The sequence below is a fragment of the Apodemus sylvaticus genome, chromosome 9 (assembly GCF_947179515.1).
Source record: "Apodemus sylvaticus chromosome 9, mApoSyl1.1, whole genome shotgun sequence".
In the NCBI taxonomy this organism is placed as follows: domain Eukaryota; kingdom Metazoa; phylum Chordata; class Mammalia; order Rodentia; family Muridae; genus Apodemus; species Apodemus sylvaticus.
In genome coordinates, this window is record NC_067480.1 from 71,738,233 (window position 1) to 71,757,323 (window position 19,091).

General features: G+C 49.6%; 1 protein-coding gene across 1 annotated transcript; it reads left to right on the top strand.

Moving 5' to 3' along the window:
• Positions 1-8: 8 nt before the first annotated feature.
• Shd (Src homology 2 domain containing transforming protein D) lies at positions 9-8,535 on the top strand. Its single transcript, XM_052193759.1, has 7 exons — positions 9-2,451; positions 3,108-3,448; positions 4,490-4,595; positions 4,683-4,859; positions 5,599-5,707; positions 5,931-6,050; positions 8,115-8,535. Exons 2-7 carry the CDS (start codon positions 3,170-3,172, stop codon positions 8,353-8,355), a joined length of 1,032 nt encoding a protein of 343 aa, XP_052049719.1. The 5' UTR covers positions 9-2,451; positions 3,108-3,169; the 3' UTR covers positions 8,356-8,535.
• Positions 8,536-19,091: the final 10,556 nt, after the last annotated feature.

The following is a 19,091-nucleotide window of genomic DNA, read 5'->3' on the forward strand; positions in this document are numbered from 1 at the left end:
CCAAGCCAAGATCAGGGACATCCTGAGGTCTGGCTGGAGCCCAGTCCTGCTGACCTCCACCCCGCCCCCCAGCTCTGTCATCTGGTCATCATGTCCTCAGAAGTTGTCAGGTCTACTCTGTCACCTCTGTCAGCTGCCTGGGGACTCCCGGCAAAGGGAGCCATCACCTGCCCTGGGCCTTCAGACACTGGCTGTGCCAGCTCCCCATGACCCTGTGCCTGCTTGCTGGTCACAAGCTGTCACCGTGCAGGGTGACAGGTGCATGGCAAGGGGTCGGGGTCATGCTACAATTGCATCTGTGAGGTTTTTTTGTCCAGATGCCATTGTTCCTCCAGCAAACTGAAGCAGCCGGACCTCACCCCCAGACGGGATCTGCAGTCAGGCTGTACTGCATCGGCCTGGAGACCCTGAAGGTCGGCTGCTTGCCTCTTCCTTCAGACCAGGAGTCCAAGGAAGCAAGTGTATACTTCCATCAGGCTGGGAACCAAGGGTGGGGTCCTGATGCCTCCCTCCAGCTGGGAGCCTCCTACAGCACCCTCCCGACTGGAGGCCTCCCAAGGCAGGCCTCAGCTGCCACCAGACCCGTTAGGCAAGGCCTGTCTCCAGAGTGCTTTGGTCCCTACACATACATGCCTGGGTTGTTGGTTTTGAGTGGGTCTCATTATGAAGCCTAAAGATCTGGCTGCCAGGCGGGCGGTGGTGGTGCATGCCTTTAATCCCAGCACTTGGGAGGCAGAGGCAGGAGGACTTCTGAGTTCGAGGCCAGCCTGGTCTACAGAGTGAGTTCCAGGACAGCCAGGGCTACACAGAGAAACCTTGTCTCGAGAAACCAAAAAAAAAAAAAAAAATCTTGCTGCCAGCTTTAAAGGCCTGCTATGGCCAAAGCACATCCCCTCTGCCCCTCGCTGTGGCACCCTTCCCCTCCCAGATTTGAGGCCAGGGATTTTTACCCTGCTGTTTCCTGAGGCTCCACTGATGTGTGCCTCAGGATGGAGCATTCACACAGCCCTGAACAAGAACGGGGTTCCATCCCATGTCACCGACTCCACGGCAGACTCTCCAGAGCAGGCAGAGGCACCTGAGGCAGGTTCACGGGGACAGGCAGAGGCACCAGGAGGCGGGATGCTCGGGAGCTACAGGGTAGCAGGTCACAGGGCCCTCGTGACAGGCTGGACAGCACTCAGGCCGTGTTTCCCTGTGGCTTTGTTTGGGTTTAAGGTGCTGGGGCAAGCGCTACCCTCTCAGCTGCCCCAGCCCTTGGGTTGTATTTCTAATAGGAGCAGCGGTTGGTGGAGCATGTAAGTTACAATCCAGAATCATCTTCCAAGTCATCCAGAAGGGATTCCCAGGATAGTGCCCATGATCCTCCTTCCCCCATCACAAGAGTTTACAGCTCTGGCTTTTTCTGTTCTTGCGCGTGCGCGCGCGCGCGCGCACACACACACACACACACACACACGTGCGTTCACCCTTGGAGGCTCTTGAGTCGAGAGAAAGTCAAGCGCCGTTTGGTTCCGCCTCAGGCTCCCTGATTGCTATTCCTGCCAAGTACAGTTCGCAGTCTTCATGCGAGGAAGTGCTTGACTACACCAACACACACACACACTCGGAATCTGGTGGCCTCTGGGGACACTGCCTGACAGAGATATGAATGGGTGGTCCAGAGGACTCGGCCTATTCCTGATGGCGCGCTGGCTCTAGGCCTCAGTTTCTTCGCCTGGAGAGCAGAGCTCTCAGGGGACTAGAGGCTGACCGCTTATTCTGTGAGCAGCCAGTACCGTCCTTTCCAGGTACAAATGGACAGATGGGCGGCTTGAGTATTGCTCCACACACAAAGCCTTTCTATGCCTCAGTTTCCCCAACCTCTCAGTCCGGTAGGGCGCTTGCCTAGCACTCACGAAGCCTGAACTGTCATCCCTAAATAATACATTCTTTTCTATAAGTGAGTTGGAGGCCAGCCTGGGCTACATGAGATCTTAGCAGTAACTCTTCTGTCAACGCCTCTGGCACCGCTGGCCAGTGGGGGAGACTAAGGTACACACACGGCTGACCATGGCTTTCGGGTGGATCACTCTGGCTGACCACTGCCCGCTCTTTCTCTCCCGGGGGTTCGACCTCCCGGCTCCATCTCCAGCCCTTGAGGTCTGAGCCCACCTCCCTCCCTCCGCTCGCTCGCGAACCCGCAGCTGCTGACGCCTCCCGCCCCTCCCCCTCGCCCGCCCGGCACAAAGCGAAGGACGACGGACGCAGCGGTGACGGACGACGCCTCCCGCCCCTCGCCACCTCCAGCCGCGACCCTGCGCGATGCTCGCGCCTCTCGCCCAATCCCTGCCCGGTCCTGGTCCCAAGGGCGACTCGGTCCCCGCGCCGGTGGCCTCGTCCTCCAGGACCCTCCAGGGTCCGGGTCCTGCAGTCTCCACCCCGGAGCCACGGAAGGTCTGAGGTCTGCAGGTCTGTCCGCGGGCGGGACCTGATGGGGCGCGAGTGTTCTCGCCCCTCCGGTGGCCCTGAGCACCCGGGCCTGGACCCAGGGGTTTAAGTCCCTTTTGTTGTGCGGTGGCGGCGGCTGCAGGCGGTTAAAGGGTAGGGGGTTAAGGGATTCCGGGGGCCGTGTGGGGCAGGAGTTAGGGGACCGGAAGGTTAAAGGAAATGGAGTTGGGTAAGGGATTGGGAGGAGGTTAAGGGATACTGGATAGGGAGTTAAAGGATTCAGAGATTAAGGGATGGGGATAAAGGACGGGGGGGGGATACAGGGGGAGGGGGTACGGGGCGGGGGGCACGGGATCCGGGACTTAGGGAGTTCGGGCGGTGGGGCAGGATCGGACAGCAGCCTCACAAGGAGTACGACCCTCTGGGGTGGCTCAGCCTCTGGCAACTTTATGCGTGGAGCTGAAGGGGATGCGGAACAGCCCTGTTCGCACCGCACCTGCAGCACAGACCCTAAAGTTCCCGCAGACCCCTGGCCTGCAGCACCAGGGTCGCCACCTGCTGCCCCTCTGCTCTGAGCCCAGCCAAGGACTCCAGACCTCCAACCTCCCTGTCCTCTTCCTCTTCTCCCTTCTCCCCCCCTCCTCTTCTCTCGCTGTCCTTCTTCCCTCCAACCCCAGGACGAGCTGCAGAGCTTGGCATGGAGGCCCTTGTTTGACACCAGCATATTTTGGGGGCACCAATGGCCAAGTGGCTCCGAGACTATCTGAACTTGGGCAGCCGGAGGCCCCCTCCGCAGCCGCCCACCCCCGACTACACCGAGAGCGACATCCTGAGGGCCTACCGCGAACAGAAGGACCTGGACTTCGAGGACCCCTATGAGGATTCCAATGGCCGCCCCGAGTCAGAGAACACCGGGTCCGGCGACCCCAAGTACAACTCTCCCAGGCACCGGCTGATCAAGGTAGAGGCTGCGGACATGGCCAGAGCCAAGGCCCTGCTGGGCAGCCCTGAAGAACAGGTGTGTGGCGGACCTGGACAGGTGCTGTGCCCCTATCACCCTCGGTCCCCACCTCATCCCCAGCCCCCTGGGAGCTAGCCAGCACCCACATCCACATCGGCCTATTCTCCCTGTTTTTGTTTTGTGTGAGACCTGGTCCAATATAGCCCAGGCTGGCTTCTGACAAGCTACAATGAGTTTGAACTCCTGATCCTCCTGCCTCCACTTCCAAAGTGTGTGTCACAGGATGACAGGCCTGGGTCACAGTCGCTGTTTATGCTGTGCAGGACAGAAGCTGGACCTGGCACATGCCCTGCTTTATTCTACTGAAGGTTGGGACCCCTTTGAGGCCAAATGACCCTTTCCCAGGGCTCGCCTAAAACCATCAGAAAACACAGAAAATAAATAAATAAAACCTCATAATTCATTTTAAAAGTTACAATTATGAAGTAGCAACAAAAAGATTTTATGGCTGGGGGTTGCAGAGTTAGGAAAGTCCAGAACCTGCTCTGTTGGTTTGGTTTGGTTTGGTTTGGTTTGGTTTGGTTTGGTTTGGTTTGGTTTGGTTTGGTTTTGAGACAGGTTCTCCCTGTGCAGTCCACACTGGCCTAAAACTTGTAATCCTCTGTGCCTCCACAAACCTGTGGAAGAGGGAGACTTGAGAGGAGGAAGGAACAGCTGGAGAGGCAAGACAGACTGGGTTCAAAGCCTGCCTCGTACTCACCAGCTGTGTGACCCTGCCCAGGTCACTAACCCTCTCTGTGCTTCTGTTTCTTCACCTGTAAATTAGACCTATGTCCTTACTAAGGGCTTAAGGGCTGGTATTAAAACAATAACAGAGAGGCCTGGGTTCAAATTCCCAGAACCCACTTAAAGAGCGGAGTGTAGTGACATGACATTGAACCCCCAGCAGCCATTGGTGAGGCAGGGACAGGAGGATACGTGTGAGACTCCCTGACTAGCCTGACTCTGAGAAGTGTGAAATGGCCCAGCAAGGGCGGTCAGAAAGAACAGTGTCCCGCAGCAGGGTCCCCCAGCGCTAGCCCCAGCCTTTCCCGGCAGCCAGAAGCAGACGCTGAGTACTCAGACCCCTTTGATGCCCAGCCTCAGACAGCGGCCCCCAACAATGGGTATATGGAGCCCTATGATGCCCGGAGCGTCTCCAGTGGTGAGCACACACAGCTGGGGGTGTGGGGAGTGTCCTGTCGGGAGTGGAGGGTGACCAGTGTTCCCCCTGCCCCCCGCCCCACCCCAGAGCAGCCAGGCAGAGCTGTGCAGCTCTACGACACTCCGTATGAGGAGCAGGATACAAATCCAGAAGACGCAGGGTCTTCAGGCCAGAGCCGGAGGCCCCCGGAGGATGAGAGGCCTGCAGATGAATACGACCAGCCCTGGGAGTGGAAGAAAGATCACATCTCCAGGGCGTTCGCAGGTAAGCACAAGCCAGGCCTCCAGGCCTCCTCCTCCCTGCAGCGCCTCAGGTCTCACGAATGTGTGAACTGTTGACAATCTTCAAGAATCTGCCAATTCTTCCCCAGAGAAAAATACCTTTGCGGGGAGCAGAAAGGGCTTCGGGAGTAGAAGGGACACCTTGTTCTCTGAGGCCTTTATAGGGAACCTGTGGTCCTTACAGGACCAACCGAACAGGATGACTGCAGACTGGGCACTAGAATGCGCTAGGTTATGTCGGAGGTGGGGAAAGGCAGAGTCGGGGGTTTTAGGAGCTGTCCAGTGATGGACTTGGGGTCAGACAATTCCTTGCTAAATCAAATAAAGGGATAATAGGATAAATCTATAGAATATCAAATAACCCAGGTCGAGAAGAAATGGGGCCAGGACTTGAACCAGAGTTTGCCTTCCACCATGTCGGTCCTGGGGATGAAGCTCCAGTAGCCCAGGTTCCCCACAAGCACCCTTACTGCTGAAGGGACCCCTGATTCCAAACTTATAACCTATCCCTGTGGCCACACCCCCGGGCTCTGATTTGTCACTCGCCTGCCGTGGTGGCCTGATCTCTGGGCTGTCTTGCCATTTGATTTCCAAAGACCAATCTCAGCTCCTGTGTCAGTCCTGTCCTATCTTAGACTCCGTGTCCATCACTGAAATCCCTTTGGAGAGCTTTAGCTGTGCCCCAGTGAATAGGACTTAACCCCGCCCACCTCCTCTTCCAGTGCAGTTTGAAGGTCCTGACTGGGAACGGATGCCATGCCCCACCAAGGAGTCCTGGAGACCACAGCCTGCAGAGCGTGTGGACACCGCCCTGGCCCTGGAGAAGCAGCCGTGAGTGCAGTGACTCTTCAGTCTGTAGGGGAGCTGGGGCCTCATTTATTCATTCAGTCAGTCAGTCATTTCTTTGGTGAAGGTCTCACGTAGCCCAGGCTGGCCCCCACTTACCGCGTCCAAGGGAATTGTCTCACTTTGCCCTGGGGTCCTGTCCCTTCACTCCCATCAGTTGTTTGAAGTCTGCTGCCTTTCATGAGGTGACTGTCTCTACCCTGCCTAGGTGGTTTCACGGCCCCCTGAGCCGAGCCGAGGCTGAGAACCTTCTGTCCCTCTGCAAGGAAGGCAGCTACCTCGTGCGGCTCAGCGAGACCAGGGCTCAGGACTGCATTCTGTCCCTCAGGTGAGACCCAGCCTTAGGGACACAGAGGGGTGGGTGATGCTCCCAGGCCAGTGGGTGGGGCTCAGGAGAATGTGTGGAGCTCCAGGGAGAGTGGGTGTGGCTAAGTGGGTCCAACCGGGAATGAGCTTGGAAACCGAGCAAGAGATGCAAAACTCTGGGTGTGCTGAGAACTGATGCCCAAGATCCTTACAGTTCTTTTGAATGGCCCTGTCCAAAACTTGAAATGCTGCTGTGAGTGTCTGTTTGAAGACAGATTCTCAGAATGCTCTAGAAAGCACTTGAGTTTGAGGCTTTAGCTCCTAAAGATGCCTGAAAGTGTGACCTAAAGTGTGAGTCTGGCATCACATGGTCTGTCACCCCCGGGGATTGAGACAGGCAGGAGGATTTTCTGGGCTACATGACACTGTCCCAATAAAAGCAGAGAAGGGGGTGCTGGAGAGATGGCTCAGTAGTTAATGCACTTCCTGAAGTCCTGAGTTCAATTCCCAGCAACCACATGGTGGCTCACAACCATCTGTAATGAGATCCAATGCACTTGTCTGGTGCGTCTGAAGACAGTTACAGTGTGCTCACATAAAATAAATAAAATCTTAAAAAAAACAAAACAAAACAAAACAAAACAAAAAAACCAGATAATGGGCTGTCTGTCTGGAGAGGTGGCTCAGTGTCAGGAGGACCTGGCCTCACAGCTGCCTGTAATTCCAGTCCCAGGAAATATGACACATCTTCTTTTCTGCTCCCTCTGTTCTCTCTCTCTCTCTCTCTCTCTCTCTCTCTCTCTCTCTCTTCTCTCTCTCTCTCTCCCCCTCTCTCTCTCTCTCTCTCTCAAATTTCCTGGGCAGTGGTGGCGCACGCCTTTAATCCCACCACTAGGGAGGCAAAGGCAGGCAGATTTCTGAGTTCGAGGCCCGCCTCGACAGAGTGAGTTCCAGGACAGCCAGGGCTACACAGAGAAACCCTGTCTCGAAAAGCAAAGCAAAACAAAAATTAAATAAGTAAATAAAATAATAAATAACTCTAGGCTGATGAGATGGCTCAGGGGTAAAGGTGCCACCAAGCCTGAAGAGTGTGAGCTCGATCTGAGGACCTACACCGTGAAGGGAGAGGACACACTGCCACAGCGTTCACAAGGTGTCCTCTGACTACCACATGTGTACTCCTGCTACATGCAACACACACACACATGCACCACACACACACACACACCACACACACATGCATGCATACACACACACATGCATGCATACACACACATGCATGCATACACACACATATGCATACATATGCATGCATACATATACACATACATAAATATGTACATAAAATTTTAAAATTTTAATGGGGCCACAGCAGTAGAAGCAGTCTCTCCACTGACTCAACATGAGTTGAGCATCTGTTGTACTCCAGTGTCTCCTCATTGAGCCTGGGCCCTGGCACAGCTGATCTTGACTTCCTAACTAGGGTTGTGGAAGGTGAGAGGCTGTGAGGGGACAGAAGTGCCATCCACACTGAGTTGACAGCCATCAGGGCCAGGCTGAGCATGGAGGGAAGCAGTGTTACTGCAGACCCCAATCTGGCCTGGATCTCACTAAGTAGACCAGGCTGGCCTCAAACTCACAGAGATCTGCCTATCTCTGTGTCGCAAGTGCTGGGATTAAATCAATAAATAAAAACAATGTACTTATTTAAATTGTTTATTTGTTTTGAGGAGCAGGCCCTACCGTGTAGCTGTGGCTGGCTCCGAACTCACTCTGTAGACCAAGCTAGTCCTGAGTCCTGAATTTGTAGCAATCTGCCTGCCTCTACCTTTCACGCGCTGGGATATTTATTTTATGTTGGTTTTGAGTGCATGTGAATGTAGAGGTCAGGAGACAACTTCTGGGGTTCAGTCCTTCTTGCCTTCCACTGTGTTGGTCCTGGGCAATGGGACGGAAGTCATCAAGCCGGGATGCTTTTCCTGGTCGCTCTGACTGGCCAGTGCCTGCCTGCTCCTGTGAGAAGGCAGCTGTGGAGAGATGGAGAGTTTAGTGGGTCTGGGGACCGATGCTCTGCCTTGTCCCACAGAAGCAACCAGGGTTCCATGCACCTGAAATTCGCGAGGACCCGGGAGAACCAGGTGGTCCTAGGACAGCACAGTGGGCCCTTCCCCAGCGTGCCCGAGCTGGTCCTGCATTACAGTGCCCGCCCACTGCCTGTGCAAGGGGCAGAGCACCTGGCCCTGCTCTATCCTGTCACCAGCAGCCAGAGCTCTCAAGGACCCTGCACATTGGCTGCTAGACCAGAGAGGGGACAGGGGGACCCATGATGCTCAGACTTCCTCCAAGCCACCTTTAATGCCATCTGGTGGGGTGCTCCGGATCAGGACCTGGGAACATGCTCGGCAGCGGGTGAAGAAAGGCTCTGCCAGGCCTGCTGCGTTCAGCCCTGGGAACCACATGGTGGCAGCAGAGAGCTGTAAGTTGTTCTCTGATTTACGAACAAGTACACACCATAAATTAATAAATAAATGTAATAAAAAGTAATCTTAAAACCTTGTCATTCCCTACTGTTCTTCGGGGCTGTGGGGAGAGACTCCTGATCCAGCAGGAGAGGTGACCGCTCAGACCTTGGAGTATCTCTAAAGCCATGCCCAGCACAGGTGTCTGTGGCAACTGAACAGAGAATGACAAAGCCAGCCCAGGCCTTTGTCACCTTGTCACAGGGACCCAGCTGGAGTTAGAAGTCCAGCGTCCCCAGAGTCAGGGACAGCTTCTCCTCATCTCAGCCTGCAGCTGGGCCTCTGGCCTCTCAGGGGGACGTCTGTCGTTCCCCGTCCTCCACACACACCTCCCCCTACACCTGAGAAATCCACAGGAGGGAAGAAAAGACAGCCCCTGCCCTTGTCACTTCAGGGTGGTGTGCAGACACAGAATGGTGGCCCTGACCCCCAACTTTCCTTTCCTTGCTTGAGAAGAGGCCATCCAGGGGCCCACTAACGGTCCATGATTCACTGAAGAATGACCCCCTGACTCAAAGAGTATAAATGCAAAGAGTGCTTTACTCTGCACAAGTCCAGCATGCTGGGGTCTCCCACTCCAAGATAAAGAGACAACCAAGTGAGCTCGCAGGCCTAATCTAAGGCACATTAGGGGATTCCAGGGGCAGGGGACTTTATCTTGTTCCATCTCTAGGAACTTTCCAGAGCCAACACTGGGGCATGGGGGCTGGGGGCAAAGCAGCTTCCGACTAGCCGCCTGAGGGTCTTTCTAGTAACTGACTTGTCTGGACTTGCCCAGTTCTTAGGCCTAGTCTCCTGAACTATCAATTTAAAGCCTGTCATGGAGTCAGCCCAGCCTCCCCAGAGGAAGGGACCAACCAGGCCTGTGTGTGACTATCTGCACTTGGATATGTAAAAGCAAGAGAGGGCAGGAAATGGCATAATGGCATAATAAACAAATGAACTCTGTGTGTGTGTGTGTGTGTGTGTGTGTGTGTGTGTGTGTGTGTGTGTAAGTGGGCATGCATGCAGGGGTCTGCAGTTCGGAGCCATCAGAAGTGGCTGTTGGAGTCAAAGAAAATGAAAAAATGCAAAAAACTCCTGACCCAGAGCATCCAGGAAATCCAGGACACAATGAGAAGACCAAAGCTAAGGATCATAGGCATAGAAGAGAGTGAAGATTTCAAACTTAAAGGGCCACGAAATGTCTTCAACAAAATTATAGAAGAAAGGCCGGGCAGCGGTGGTGCACGCCTGTAATCCCAGCACTTGGGAGGCAGAGGCAGGCGGATTTCTGAGTTCGAGGCCGGCCTGGTCTACAGAGTGAGTTCCAGGACAGCCAGGGCTACACAGAGAAACCCTGTCTCGAAAAAAAACAAATCCAAAAAAACAAAACAAAAAAAATTATAGAAGAAAACTTCCCTAACCTAAAGAAAGAGATGCCAATAAACATATAAGAAGCCTACAGAACTCCAAATAGATTTGGCCAGAAAAGAAATTCCTCCTGTCACATAATAATTAAAACACCAAATATACTAAACAAGGAAAGAATATTAAAAGCAGTAAGAGAAAAAGGTCAAGTAACATATAAAGGCAGACCTATCAGAATTACACCAGAATTACTCTGACTTTTCCCCAGAGACTATGAAAGCCAGAAGATCCTGGGCAGATGTCATGAAGACCCTAAGGAAACACAAATGCCAATCCAGGGTACTATACCCAGCAAAACTCTCAATTACTATTGGTGGAGAAACCAAGGCATTCCATGACAAAAACAAATTTACACGATATCTTTCCACAAATCCAACCCTCCAAAAGATAATGAATGGAAAACACCAACAAAATGAGGGAAACTATGCACTAGAAAAAACAAGAAATTAATCCTCTTTCAACAAAACCAAAAGAGAGACACACAAAAATAACTCCACCACTAATAACAAACAAATAGTAACAGGAAGCAACAATCACTTCTCCTTAATATCTCTTAAGAGCAATGGACTCAATTCTCCAATAAAATGACATAGACTAACAGACTGACTACATAAACAGGACCCTACATTTTGCTGCATACAGCAAATTCACCTCAGGCACAAAGACAGACACTACCTCAGAATAAAAGGCTAGAAAACAATTTTCCAAGCAAATGGTCCCAAGAAACAAGCTGGTGCAACCCTTCTAATATTAAATAAAATTGACATTCAACCTAAAGTAATCAAAAAAGATAAGGAAGGACATTTCATGCCCATCAAGGAAAAATCTACTAAGAAGAACCTTCTGAACATACAAATACAAGGGTACCCTTGTTCATAAAAGAAACTTTACTAAAGCTCAAAGCACACATTGTACCCCACACAATAATAGTGGGAGACTTCAACACCCCACTCTCATCAATGGACAGATCAGGAAAACACAAACTAAACAGAGAAACAGTGAAACTGACATAAGTTATGAACCATGCATTTGACAGATATTTATAGAACATTTTATCCTAAAACAAAAGAATATACCATCTTCTCAGCACCTCATGGTACCTGCTCCAAAACTGACCATATACTCGGTCACAAAACAGACCTCAGCAGATATAAGAAGACTGAAATAATTCCATGCACCCTATCAGATCACCACAAACTAAGGCTGGTCTTCAATAACAACAAAAACAAGAGAAAGCCAACATACACATGGAAACTGAACAACATTCTACTCAGTGATAACTTGGGCAAGGAAGAAATAAAGAAAGAAATTAAAGATTTTTTAGAACTTAATAAAAACGAAGGCACAACATACCCAAATTTATGGGACACAATGAAAGCAGTGCTAAGAAGAAAACTCATAGCTCTGAGTGCCTCCAAAAAGAAACTGGAAAGAGCATATACTAACAGCTTGACAGCACATCTGAAGGCTCTCTAGAACAAAAAGAAGCAAATACACCCAAGAGGAGTAGACTGCAGGAAATAATCAAACTCAGGGTGAAATCAACCAAGTATAAACAAAAAGAACTATACAAAGTATCAACCAAACCAGGGGCTGGTTCTTTGAAGAAAAAAAAAAAAAAAAAACCAACAAGATAGATAAACCCTTAGCCAAACTAACCAGAGGGCACAGAGACAGTACTCAAATCAGCAAAATCAGAAATGAAAAGGGGGACATAACAGATACTGAGGAAATCCAAAAAAATCTTCAGATCCTACTACAAAAGCCTATATGCTACAAAAGTGGAAAATCTAGAGAAAATGGACAATTTTCTAACGGATACCAGGTACCAAAGTTATATCAGGATCAGATAAATGATCTAAACAATCCAATAACCCCTAAAGAAATAGAAGCAGTCATTAATAATCTCCCAACCAAAAAGAAGCCCAGGACCAGATGGGTTCAATGCAGAGAGTTCTATCAGACCTTCAAAGAAGACCTAATACCAATACTCTTCGAACTATTCCACAAAATAGAAACAGATGGAACACTACCCAATTTGTTTTATGAAGCCACAATTACTCTGATACCTAAACCACACAAAGATCCAACAAAGAAAGAGAACTTCAGACCAATTTCCCTTATGAATATCGATTTAAAAATACTCAATAAAATTCTTGCCAACCAAATCCAAGAACACATCAAAAGTAGGCTTCATCCCAGGGATGTGGGGATGGTTCAATATACGGAAATCCATCAACGCAATCCACTACATAAATAAACTCAAAGAAAAAACCCACATGGTCATTTCATTAGATGCTGAAAAAATATTTAACAAAATCCAACATCTCTTCATGATAAAAGTCTAGGAAAGATCAGGAATTCGAGGCCTATACCTAAACATAGTAAAAGCAATATACAACAATCCAGTAGCCAACATCAAACTAAATGGAGAGAAACTTGAAGCAACCCCACTGAAATCAGAACTAGACAAGGCTGCCCTCTCTCTCCCTACCTGTTCAATACAGTAGTTGAAGTTCTAGCTAGAGCAATTGGACAAAAGGAGGTCAAAGGGATTTAAATCAGAAAGGAAGAAGTCAAAGTATCACTATTTGCAGATGATATGATAGTATACTTAAGTGACTCCAAAAATTCTACCAGAGAACTCCTACAGCTGATAAACAACTTCAGCCAAGTGGCTGGATATAAAATTAACTCAAACAAATCATTAGTCTTCCTATAAAGAGGCTGAGAAAGAAATTAGGGAAATGACACCCTTCACAGTAGTCAAAAATAATATAAAATATCTACGTGTGACTCTAACCAAGCAAGTGAAAGATCTAAATGACATGAACTTCAAGTCTCTGAAGAAAGAAATTGAAGAAGATCTCAGAAGACAGAAAGATCTCCCATGCCGGGCAGTGGTGGCACACGCCTTTAATCCCAGCACTTGGGAGGCAGAGGCAGGCGGATTTCTGAGTCCGAGGCCATCCTGGTCTACAGAAACCCTGTCTCAAAAACAAAACAAAACAAAACAAAAAAAACCAAAACAAACAAAAAAAAAAGGATTGGCAGGGTTAACATAGTTAAAACTTGCCTAAAGCAATCTACAGATTAAATGCAATCCTCATCAAAATTCTAACTCAATTCTTCACAGAGTTAGAAAGAGAAATTTCCAAATTTATCTGGAATAACAACAACAACAACAAAAACAGGATAGCTAAAACTATTCTCAACAATAAAAGAACTTCTGGAGGAATCATCATCCCTGACCTCAAGCAGTACTACAGCAATAGTGATAAAAACTGCATGGTCTTGGTACAGTGACAGGCAGGTGGATCAATGGAATAGAATTAAAGACCCAGAAATGACCCCACACACCTATGGTCACTTGATCTTTGACAAAGAAGCTAAAACCATCCAGTGGAAAAAAGACAGCATTTTCAACAAATGGTGCTGGTTCAACTGGCAGTCCACATGTAGAAGAATGCAAATTGATTCATTCTTATCTCCCTGTACAAAGCTCAAGTCCAAGTGGATCAAGGACCTCCACATAAAACCAGATACACTGAATCTAATAGAAGAGAAAGCAGGGAAGAACCTGGAGCACATGGGCACAGGGGAAAATTTCCTGAACAGAACACCAATGGCTTATGCTCTAAGATCACAAACTGGCCAATGGGACCTTATAAAATTGCAAAGCTTCTGTAAGGCAAAGGACACTGTCAATAGGAAAAAACAGCAACCACCAAATTGGAAAAAGATTTTTACCACCCCAACATCCAACAGAGGGTTAATATCCAATATATACAAAGAACTCAAGAAGTTAGACTCCAGAGAACAAAATAACCCTATTTAAAAATGGGGTACAGCCGGGCAGTGGTGGCGCACGACTGTAATCCCAGCACTCTGGGAGGCAGAGGCAGGCAGATTTCTGAGTTCAAGGCCAGCCTGTCTACAGAGTGAGTTCCAGGACAGCCAGGGCTATACAGAGAAACCCTGTCTCGAAAAAAGCAAAAAACCAAAAAAATTTAAAAAATATTTGGGGGCTGGAGAGATTGCTCAGCAGTTAAGAGCACTGTCTGCTCTTCCAGAGGTCCTGAGTTCAAGTCCCAGTAACCACATGGTGGCTCACAACCATCTGTAATGAGATCTGATGCCCTCTTCTGGTGTGTCTGAAGACAGCTACAGTGTATTTACATATAATAAATAAATAAATAAATAAATAAATCTTTTTTAAAAATGGGATACACAGTTAAACAGAGAATTCTCAACTGAGGAATACTGGATGGCTGAGAAACCTTCAACATTCTTAATCATCAGGGAAAAGCAAATCAAAACAACCCTGAGATTCCACCTCACACCAGTCAAAATGGCCAAGATCAAAAACTCAGGGGACAGCAAATGCTGGAGAGGATGTGGAGAAAAAGGAACACTCCTCCATTGTTGGTGGGATTGCAAGCTGATAAAACCACTCTGGAAATCAGTTTGCAGTTCCTCACAAAAGTGGACATAGCACTACCTGAGGACCCAGCTATACCACTCCTGGGCATATACCCAGAAGATGCTCCAACATATAAGGACACATGCTTCACTATATTCATAGCAACCTTATTTATAATAGGCAGAAGCTGGAAAGAACCCAGATGTCCTTTAACAGAGGAATGGATACAGAAAATGTGGTACATTTACACAATGGAGTAACGTATAGAAACTATCATCCTGAATGAGGTAATCCAGTCACAAAAGAACACTTACGGTATGTACTTGCTGATAAGTAGATATTAGCCCAAAAGCCCCAAGATACAACTCACAGACCACATGAACCTCAAGAAGAAGGAAGACCAATATGTGGATACCTTGGTCCTTATCGGAAAGTGGATCAAAACACCCATGGCTCACAGTCAACCAATAGAATGAGCATAGGGTCCCTAAGGGGGCAGCTAGAGAGAGGACCCAAGGAACTGAAGAGGTTTGCAGGTCCGCAAGAGGAACAATAATATGTACCAACCAGTTACCCCAGAGCTCCCAGGGACTAAACCACCAACCAGAGAGTACACACGGAGGGACCCAAGGCTCCAGCTACATATGTAGCAGAGGATGAGCTTTTCAGCCATCAATGAGAGGAGAGGACCTTGGTCTTGTGAAGGCTCGATTCCCCAAATTAGGGGAATGCAAGTCAGGAAATTGGGGAGAAGGTGAGGTGAGCAGGAGGGAGGGAATAGGATAGGGGGTTTTCGGTGGGGTAATGTGGAAAGGGGTTGACATTCAAAATGTAAATAAAGCAAATATCTAATAAAAAAAAAAGTGGCTGTTGGGAATTGGCCCTCTGGGAGGGCAGTGCAAACTCTTAACTCTCAGCCACTGTTTCAGCCCCTATTATAAAAATATAAAGCCAGGCGGTGGTGGCGCACGCCTGTAATCCCAGCACTCTGGGAGGCAGAGGCAGGCGGATTTCTGAGTTCAAGGCTAGCCTAGTCTACAGAGTGAGTTCCAGGACACACAGGGCTACATAGAGAAACCTTGTCTCAAGACAAACAAGGAAAACTCAAAAGTGGAGCAGACTCTTCCTGGCCAAAGTGTGGTATCCAGGTGAAGAGACGAAACGCAGCCAGCACTCGCCTCCGTTAGCCCGGTGCCAGCACTCCCCGTTGGTACAGTTGTCTCCAGTCTTTGAAGGAGGCAGAAAATTAATGTCCTTGAAGTGATAAGGCCCCCACCGTTAAGCTATGGGAAAGAGAAACAAGTGTGCCCAGCAGAGACATAACAGCTGCGGACAGCTTGTGAAAACGCACTGGTCGCTGATAAAGAAAGGTTTCTGGGGGCTGGAGAGATGGCTCAGCAGGTAAAAGCACTGACTGCTCTTCCAAAGGTCCTGAGTTCAAATCCCAACCAAATCCCAAATATGGAGGCTCACAACCATCCGTAATGAGATCTGAAGCCCTCTTCTGGTGTGTCTGAAGACAGCTACAGTGTACTTACATATAGTAATAAATAAATCTTTAAAAAAAAAGAAAGAAAGAAAGGTGTCAAGTCTTCCCAGGTTGAAAAGGTCCTCTTCCACACATACGGTCCCTCCTTGCTGTCTGAACAAATGTTACCAGTTTGAAGGATAGCATTCCTTTACTCCTCACACAATCATGTAAGGCCAAGGCTCGCAGGCTCATGTCTAAGCCCTTAGCCCCTAGATCTGAGGGCCACATTTCTAACCTCCCGGGTTCAAACTCTTGTGTGCTCACATCAGCGTCATGGTCCCTGGTGGTCTCCTGGGGTCCTCTAGAACTGGGCATAACACAGGCCATCTCCAGGGACCCTGAACCCACAAACAACTCTATCGGTAGCACCCCAACTCCACCACAGGCTTTAGATGGGAATCAGAAGTCGAGTTCCCGCCTAGAATTTGCCTAGAGTCCCCTAGAAGGCTGGGGGACGTTGATAGAATAGAAGACCTGGGCTCTCTGCTCCCTCGCCTTGTCCGGGGCCTTTTTTTTTTTTTTTTAGCAAGGCCTCAGGCGTCTGTGGAGTCTCCCTAGTAGGCCAGTAGAGGACATTGCTATAGAAAGAATTTCCTAGGGGCAGGTGACATAAATAAGAAGGCACCAGTCAATTTAGAGTGGCAAGAGCTGTCTTGGCATGGCCAAAGAGCCAGCCTCCCATACTATGCTGCCTCCCGTCCCACGCCCTTTCCCAGCATCCTTAGCAAGGTGCACAGGGAGGGGTAGCATCACATACCCATGAGACTCATCTTGCCAGGCAATCTTACCTGAGTCTTCCCAGTGACACCTGCTGAGACCCCACAACACAGCACCCAGGACTACCAAGGCCTCCACCACACCCCCAACTGCCAGAAGCCCTGAGTGGGTAGAACACAGTGTCAGGGAGGGGCATGGCAGGGTGGGACAGGCTGGGCAGGGGAGATTCCCACCTGACTTGCTGGAGGCCTCTTTCAGCTGGAGGCCATCTGCAGGGAAGAGGTGCCTGTCTCAGAAGGACAATCACTGTGGAGCCCAGACACCTGCAGTCGCTCTCCTCCCTGCCCCGGTTGTTGACCTCTCCAGGCTCTGTGATTTAGGCAGGTGTCCATCTCGAACCTCAGGATCCTCTTCTGAGAATGTGTGAGAAGCCACAGCTGTCTTCTTGCATTATCCGTGAAATGTAACTATAAACTAGGGATTCTGTCTTTGGTCCCTTCACATTTTTCTCATCTTTCCTTTTTTCTTTTCTTTTCTTTTCTTTTCTTTTCTTTTCTTTTCTTTTCTTTTCTTTTCTTTCCTTTCCTTTTCTTTCCTTTCCTTTCCTTTCTTTCCTTCCTTCCTTCCTCTCTTTCTTAGGTTCATGAGTATATTATCAATCTCTTCAGACACACCAGAAGAAGGCATCAGATCTTATTACAGATGGTTGTGAGCCACCATGTGGTTGCTGGGAATTAAACTCAGGACCTCTGGGAGAGCAGTTGGTGCTCTTAACCACTGAGCCATCTCTCCAGCCCCCTCCACATTTTTCTTGATGACTTCTGCTCCCAGCCCCTCACTGAGGGATTCCATGAGAGACAAACTCTCCCTCTCATCCAAACGCCCAATTTAGTATGAAGCATGTTACACCCCATCGCTCTGTACTCAGCCTGCCGCACCAGGAAAGCCCCACGGCAGAATGGGACAGAACAGGCTCAGAACATGAGCACCAGGGCAGTGAGCATGCGAGGTTGGAAGCCGGGTCTATGCGGCTGATAGGGACTGCAGTCAAAGGTGCAGATCTCACTCAGCCCTGCTCCTACAGGCTGAGAGGCCAAGGTGTGGACAGGGCTCCCTGGAGACTAACGGGGGCAGAGAAGCAGCTGAGTGCAGCTGCTCCCCAAGCCCAGCCCTTGCAAGCAGGCTCATTGGCCGCCGGCCCTCAGACCAGTGGGTGTGAACCACACAGCCCGTGTCCCTGACAGCTGCAAAGAACAGACCGCGTGAGGCTGGCAGGAGCCACTGAGTCAGTTCTAGGCCAGGGCTGTTGGGGTCCCACAGGGAACCCACAAAAACTGAAGGGTGCAAGCCTGGCTCCAGGGCACCAGGCTGAACATGCTACGGCTGCCTTTGTTTTATTTGAGACAACGAACCCCAGATTGGTGTTGAACTCTTGGCAATCCTCCTGCTTCAGCTTCCTGAGCACTGATCTAGCAGGCAAGGGTCAGCACACCACATTGAAGCTGTTTGTTGTCTGCCTCGCCCTCCCACATGCTGGGATGACAGCAGTGTGCCACCACGCTTGGCTCTGCCATTATATATTTATTTTAAATAGGATCTCTCTGTGTAGCCCAGGCTAGCCTCCCAAGTACCAGCATGGCCGGGTGGTGGTGGCACACGCCTGTAATCCCAGCACTTGGGAGACAGAGGCAGGCGGATTTCTGAGTTCGAGGTCAACCTGGTCTACAGAGTGAGTTCCAGGACAGCCAGGGCTACACAAAGAAACCCTGTCTCAAAAAAACAAAAACAAAAAACAAAAAATATACCCAACCAACCAAACAAACAAACAAAAAACCAAGCACCAGCATGACAGGTCTGCCACTTTTTTAAAAAGGACCTTATTTTTATGTTTAATTATGTGTGCATGTAGCTTCAATGGTGGCCAGCGGGGATATCGGGTCCCCTGCAGCTGGAGTTAAAGCCCTCTGTGAGCCTCCACACAGGTGCTGGGAACTAAGTCACGGTCCTGGCACGGTCCTGGCAGGAGCAGCCAATGCTCTAAATACCGAGCTGCCTCTCAGCCCTCACACAGTTATTTGAGACAGGATCTCATGTAACTCAGACTGGCCTTGGAATCCTGACCCTCCTGCCTCAATTGCCTTTGTTTTGTTTTGTTTTGTTTTGTTTTGTTTTGTTTTTAGAGACAGGGTTTCTCTGCATAGCTCTGGCTGTCCTGGAACTTTCTCTGTAGTCCAGACTGGCCTCGAACTCAGCCTGTGCCTCCCGAGTTCTGGGGTTAAAGGCATGCACCACCACCACCTGATTTTATTTATTTGTCTTCCTTCCATCCATCTAACCTTCCTTCCTTCCTTCCTTCCTACCTTCTTCCTCTCTCTCTCTCTCTCTCTCTCTCTCTGTTCCTCTCTCTCTCTCTCTCTCTCTCTCTCTCTCCCTCTCTCTCTCTCTCTCCCTCTTCCTCCCTCC

Bases quoted from the DNA above. Each gene is read 5' to 3' on its own strand.
- Shd (XM_052193759.1), top strand. From the start codon at position 3,170: ATGGCCAAGTGGCTCCGAGACTATCTGAACTTGGGCAGCCGGAGGCCC. The intron at 3,449-4,489 runs GTGTGTGGCGGA...CTTTCCCGGCAG, and splicing joins TGGGCAGCCCTGAAGAACAG to CCAGAAGCAGACGCTGAGTA. The intron at 6,051-8,114 runs GTGAGACCCAGC...CTTGTCCCACAG, and splicing joins GACTGCATTCTGTCCCTCAG to AAGCAACCAGGGTTCCATGC.